Here is a 6,355-nt window from a genome sequence, read left to right as displayed (position 1 = left end):
TCCCGGCCGGGGCCGCCCCCAGGCGGGGCCGCAGCAGCCGCCGGGTGCTGTCGGCTTACGGTCTCGCGTGCAAAAACAGAGGCGATTTTGGCCGTTTTGTATCTAAATACAGCCAGGCTTCTTTACAACTCCATAAATTGCGCATACACTGCAGGCAGCCCTTACGAGGGCTTCCGAAAATGGTTTGCTTCTGGGGTATCGTCAGCACACACTGCCCTTTTTCTGCCTCCTGGTTTTGCAGAACATGTAGGGAAGGGAAAAAACAAAGCCAAACTTAACAAAAACCCGAAACAAAACCCTAGAGTTTTTCTCCTATTCAGGACGAAAAAAAACATTAAGCTAGTGGGTCAGCAGTTTTTGCCTGAGCTGCATCCTACAATTTAACTGTTTCCAAGTGCCTATGAAGCCCCATTCATTTGAACATGCTGTTAAACATTAATATTTTTCTTTACTAGGACAAGGTAGAAATTTTAAAATGGCAATGCTCTTTTGTTTTCCTTTTATCTGAATCAAATGCAGGGAGCTGTGCAGGAAAAATTTTACTTTTGCCTTTGTATAATGTCACAACCACACCACCACCACCCCCTTTTTTTTTAAGTAGCAAGTTTTATGTCATTAGCAAGTAACCTGGTAGCAAGCTGTAGTTCTGTTCAAAAGTGTAATAGCATCTGTCATAACTAGTCAGGTAAACCTCTGGAGTGCAGTATTACTCAGTTAGTTAACTCTGGGGATTTTAATGCAAATCTGTGAAGCCAGCCTTACTGGGAAAATCTCTTTAGGAAAGCTCAGGTTCCTTTGTATTGCATAGACAGGCTTGGAATAGTAACCGTGTTGTTAGTGCTACAACAACCTGAAGTGGCAGCAGTCTCCTGCTTGTGAGAAACCAAAAATCAAAGACAGTATGTCTCAGAACATGTTGGGATCACAGGAAAGTGCACACAATGTCCTGATTTGATAATTTGCACATGACTAAATGCTACCAAAACCTGCAATCTCAAATGGTCCTTACTTCGTGAGTATACACATAAATAGTAAAGAAGAAAAAAACAGAAGGTAGAACCTTTAAAACTTTATTTGAAAACAATTGAACAAGTGAACAGGGTTCTTAAATTCTTTTTTTTCTCTAATAAGTGTTTGCAGGCTTCAGTTTTCCAAATACTCATCTGCTTCTTCAGCCTCTGCTTCCACTGAGTCTATGCCGACTTCTTCATAATCTTTTTCAAGGGCAGCCAGATCTTCCCGGGCTTCAGAAAATTCTCCTTCCTCCATTCCTTCCCCAACATACCAATGTACGAAGGCACGCTTAGCATACATCAAGTCAAATTTGTGGTCGAGACGAGCCCACGCTTCAGCAATAGCAGTTGTATTGCTTAGCATGCACACAGCCCGCTGCACCTTTGCGAGGTCACCACCTGGCACCACAGTTGGAGGCTGGTAATTAATGCCCACCTTCAAGAAAACAAACAAAAACTTTACGTACAAGTGCTAAGGCTTAAAGACTTATTTCTGTTAATAATTAAAAATCACTATGGCTATGAACAAATAAAATAGCTTACAGTTACTTTGCACTTCATAGAAGTATTTAACAAAGACATCACAACACTGTAGAATGATTGTTACCACTGAATACTATACAGTTCCTAACAATTCAAACATTGAGCACTTAAAAAGCTATGTACATACCTTGAATCCAGTCGGGCACCAGTCCACAAATTGAATTGTACGTTTAGTCTTGATAGTAGCGATCGCGGCATTGACGTCTTTGGGAACAACATCACCTCTGTATAACATACAGCAGGCCATGTATTTGCCATGGCGAGGATCGCATTTTACCATCTGGTTGGCAGGTTCAAAACAAGCATTGGTGATCTCAGCCACAGATAACTGCTCATGATATGCTTTTTCAGCGGAGATGACAGGGGCGTATGTTACCAGGGGGAAATGGATGCGTGGGTATGGAACAAGGTTAGTTTGAAATTCTGTCAGATCTACATTGAGGGCTCCATCAAAACGCAGTGAAGCTGTGATGGATGAAACGATTTGCCCAATTAATCGGTTTAAATTGGTGTAAGTGGGACGTTCAATGTCAAGGTTACGACGACATATGTCGTAAATGGCTTCATTATCTACCATGAAGGCACAGTCTGAATGCTCTAATGTTGTGTGGGTAGTTAGAATAGAGTTGTAAGGTTCCACCACAGCTGTGGAAACTTGTGGTGCTGGGTAAATCGCAAACTCTAGTTTAGATTTTTTTCCATAATCAACAGAGAGCCTTTCCATGAGCAGAGACGCAAACCCTGAACCAGTGCCACCTCCAAAACTATGAAAGATAAGGAAGCCTTGCAGCCCTGTGCACAGATCAGCCTATAATGGGGTGGGGGGAAAAAAAAAAAGTTATTGATGATTTTGGAAAAAGCAGTATTAAAATAATCGTTCAAACACATTTCTTAACGTTTGTTAGTTTTAGATTGTTATAATAAAAAACCAGCATTCTTGAAAGGTGGTCTTCCTCTTCTCTTCCGTGTTTTTTACTCAAAAGTACCAGTGCCTCCACATAACTTTTTCTGAATAGCAGTATTTTAATATCTAAAAGTTGCTTATTGTCTTTGATGCCATTTTAATACTACTGTAAGAAGAGCAGCTGTGCACCACTGTCATAAGTTACTATAAATTACAGCTGAGCTACAGCTTTAGAATCTGTTTATGTTCCCATTCTAACTTTCAGCAAGTATCAATTAGATGTTGAAAACAAGAGGGTTTTTTATTTTTGTAATTTTAAACAGACAATTGCTATTTCACTTTGAATCTTATTACCCTATGGGAGTTTCTCACAATGCAGTGTCAATATAAAAAAACACTAGAGAAGTAATTAAAATTGCTAAGCGTTCAACCAAAATCTGAGGTTCAGGGTACTAGAAATATTTTGCGTTGACACATAATGGCATGATTCAAACTGAAAATAACAAATAAAAAAGTATGAAAGTATTTCAGAACCTAAAAAATTTTAAATTCTACTGATTGCATTTTTCATTAACTGGGGGGGGAATAAAGAGATAAACATTTGGTTTTGTTTTGAACAATTAACTATGCACAAAATTCTTAGGGAAAAAACACAGCAAGCCATCATTACAGATAGCTACACAGCATGAATTCTTACCAGTTTGCGAATGCGGTCTAGCACTAGATCAACAATCTCTTTTCCAATAGTATAATGGCCTCTGGCATAATTATTGGCTGCATCCTCTTTCCCAGTAATGAGCTGCTCAGGATGGAATAACTGCCTATATGTACCTGTACGCACTTCATCTACAAAGAAACAAAATACCACCACATAAATTTGATCTGTTAATTTCTGTGTGCGTTGCCTAGTGACTACACAATAACCGCACATGTCAAAAGAGTGCAGACAGCATCCCTGGCTATACACAGCTCGTCTAACTAGCTAAAAAGCTCACACAATTCAGCCCCTTTGTTTAGGGGAAAACATCAGGCACTCGCAGAGCACTATTTGCACGTGAGAACGCAGGTCACTCAGAAAACTACATTACAGGTACAGACAAGATTCTGGGTAGCAATTAAACAAAACTCTGGATGCAGTGCAGCAGTCTACAAAGATAATCCACACTCTAAAAAAAGGTCTGTTGTTTTCCAGATGTTGTTACCTGTAGACCATTGTTTCACTCCTTTCAAATAATAACCTCAAATGTCAAAAAGGCATCCAGACACACATCTTTTCAAATCTACAGTGTTCTGAACAAACAAAAAAGACTGTAAGGAATCTGTAGGGGATCTTCACTTTTACACTGGAGATCTTTAATGCTGGGTACATACCAACTACGGTTGGCTCAAGGTCCACAAACACTGCTCTGGGAACATGTTTACCAGCTCCTGTCTCACTGAAGAAAGTGTTAAATGAATCATCTCCACTTCCCATAGTTTTATCACTTGGCATTTGACCATCAGGCTGGATCCCATGTTCAAGACAATACAATTCCCAACACGCATTTCCAATCTGAACACCAGCCTGACCAACATGGATGGATATGCATTCACGCTGCAAATTAAAAACAGAACAATGATAACGCAATATGGGGCTATCTGTCTTCTAGATTTTATTCTCATGATAACTAGCTACCTGTGGGTTGTATCTTTGCATGATCTTTCTCTGCTGCAGTATTAGTCTGGTGGAAGGTGTCCCTGCCCATGGCAGAGGGGCTGGATCTAGATTATCTTTAAGGTCCCTTCCCACCCAAACTATTCTGATTCCCTGGTTGCTCTTGAGTGACAATTTAACAGATCAAATTGTCTGACTCTACTCATATTAGCTGACCTGGGCTGACTTTGAGAATATTGAAAGATCTTTAAGACAACATAGTCCCTATGAACATATAGGGTGAATACAGATTCATCATCCCTTGCTATGCCGCACATATGTTATAGTTTCTTTTTCACCTTCCTTCAGTTTTGGAAGACTTCTTTATAAAATATCCCCTTGATTTGCTGACAAATGATGTACTGGGTAACTGCTGCAAGAATCTTTCCTGCACTTAATATGTTTTCCTTTATAATAAGCATAGGGATATCCAGCCCCTGGCAATTCATACACATTTGAGTTCCTCTGTGACATCATCTGAGAGTCCCCATCAAGTGTCATCTGCCCACGTTTGGCCATCTCCTTTGATCCTAAGCAACTGCGCCATGTATGTTTAATCTCTCAATATCTCAATTTTGTCTTACATCCTGGACAGAAATAATCTGTTTTTCTAGCGTATCTAGGAAAAAGAAGGGGTGGAAAAGAGAACGCAGGGTGTCTGGGCTGCTCTTTCCCGTTTTCTTGACAGCTTCATCAAGGCTTGTATCTTCGATCTCACGTTTCTACGACCCCCCCCGCCGCGGCTCTCCGGGAACCTTACAGCAGCGGGGCCAACCCCGCGCTCGCTTCCACCTCAGCCCCTCCCCTCCCCGCCACCACGCGCCGGCCGCGCGCGCGGCGCCTACCAACCACCGCCGGCCCCGTCCCCCTCCCCCCTCCCCGGCGCGGCCCTTTCCAGCCGTTGGCTGTCGCTCAGGCTCCTCTCCGCTGATTGGCTTCGCTTTCCCGCCGTCCCTGCCGCCCGCCTCGGGCTTCAGTCAGCCTCGCGGCCCCCGCCACTAACAGGCCTCTCCCGCTTTCTGCGCGTCTCGTCTCGCTAACCGCCGGCCAGCTTCTCTGCCTCGCCCCCCTTCAACTACTAACTCTCTAACAATATTAATGTAATAATAATAAACTGACTTCTCTCCTCACCGATCCTGCCATACTGCTACCGCCGAGAGACTGCCTGCAAGTCCTGCTGCAGTACGTGCAGCCACAGTCCCTCAGACTGCTGCCACAGCGCTCCCAAACGCCCGGCCCGGCCCGGCCCTGCCCTTCCCTTCCCCCTTCCCCTCCTAAGCCGCGGGGTCCGTTCCCCACCATGACGCCGCCCTAAGCCCAGCTGCTCCGGCTGTGCCGCGTCGACACCTCCTTCACCGCCCGCCGAACTGCACCAACTGTCGCGATCCAACCGCCTCCAGCCCCTGGCGCTCGCGCGCTGGCTCCCCATTGGCTGTAACCCGGGGCGGTCCGTAGGCTAAAGGAGACCTCTGATTAGCCGAGGGCGCTCTTCTCCTTCACGTGGGGCGATGATTGCCACATGCTCTCCCGACAGCGGCCACGCAGCGGAGCATGCGGTGGGCGGGGCTTGAGCGGCCGGAGCGCTGGCGGGCGCCTCAGCTGCGGGTTCTGAGGTGAGGTCGGGGGGGGCTAGCCTTCGCCAGGCCGGGGCCCGGGCCCTGCGCCGCGTTGCCTCGCGTCCCCCGGGGCCCGTACCGGCGCTGGGGCTGCCTTGGGCCACCGAGGGTCCGTGGCCGGCGGTGGGGATGGCTGCGAGGAACCATCCCGGGGCCGTTCTGGAGGCCGCGTGAGGGCTGAGCCTGTCGGGGAGAGCTCTGGCGGGCGAAGCGGGGTGTGCAGGGTTGCAATGAGCTCGCTCGGCTGTTTCCTGAGGTAGCGGCCGTGCCACAGGTGGGGGCTTTCCCCTCCTTTCCTCTTTCTTCTTTGCTTCCCTTCCTTTCAGATCCTACTTACCTTCCAGTAGCCGCCATATCCCCTGTAATGCTCCCCATGGAGCCTTCCTGCCTGGAGGATTTTCCTGGTGATTACGTGAGGCAGGAATCGGAGACCAGATGGGCACACGAAATGTGGCAAATGGTCTATGAATTTTTTTACTAGCAGCAAAGCTTATTTTCCTGTATTAACAGAAATCTCACAGCAAGAAATCCAGCTAGAAATCTTTATTTATTTTAAGGTACTTCTCATCAAGATTGGCCAGGAAGG

General features: G+C 45.8%; 2 protein-coding genes across 2 annotated transcripts in view; one reads left to right on the top strand and one right to left on the bottom strand.

Moving 5' to 3' along the window:
* Window positions 1-1,143: 1,143 nt before the first annotated feature.
* Window positions 1,144-5,537, bottom strand: LOC128910929 (tubulin alpha-3 chain). The gene is made up of 5 exons (XM_054204967.1): window positions 5,453-5,537; window positions 3,832-4,054; window positions 3,158-3,306; window positions 1,684-2,364; window positions 1,144-1,449 (listed from the first exon to the last, which is right to left on the bottom strand). The coding sequence occupies exons 1-5, from the start codon at window positions 5,453-5,455 to the stop codon at window positions 1,144-1,146; spliced, it is 1,362 nt and encodes a 453-aa protein (XP_054060942.1). The 5' UTR covers window positions 5,456-5,537.
* Window positions 5,538-5,553: 16 nt separating this feature from the next.
* HLTF (helicase like transcription factor) overlaps window positions 5,554-6,355 on the top strand; it is a 30,123-nt gene continuing 29,321 nt past the window's right edge. Inside the window, exon 1 of the mRNA XM_054204965.1 lies at window positions 5,554-5,766. Within this exon, the coding sequence (XP_054060940.1) occupies window positions 5,705-5,766 (62 nt within the window). The 5' untranslated portion in view covers window positions 5,554-5,704. The remainder of the gene's footprint in view (window positions 5,767-6,355) is intronic.

Source organism: Rissa tridactyla, chromosome 6 (assembly GCF_028500815.1).
Source record: "Rissa tridactyla isolate bRisTri1 chromosome 6, bRisTri1.patW.cur.20221130, whole genome shotgun sequence".
In the NCBI taxonomy this organism is placed as follows: Eukaryota; Metazoa; Chordata; class Aves; order Charadriiformes; family Laridae; genus Rissa; species Rissa tridactyla.
Note: the sequence above shows the minus strand (reverse complement) of the source record. Positions and strands in the feature narration are given on the sequence as shown.

What these genes read in the sequence shown, in the direction of transcription:
- LOC128910929 (XM_054204967.1), bottom strand. An exon ending in TAGACCGCATTCGCAAACTG is followed by an intron (nt 2,365 to 3,157) that starts GTAAGAATTCAT and finishes ACCCCATTATAG; the next exon opens with GCTGATCTGTGCACAGGGCT. An exon ending in GGTGCCCGACTGGATTCAAG is followed by an intron (nt 1,450 to 1,683) that starts GTATGTACATAG and finishes GTTTTCTTGAAG; the next exon opens with GTGGGCATTAATTACCAGCC.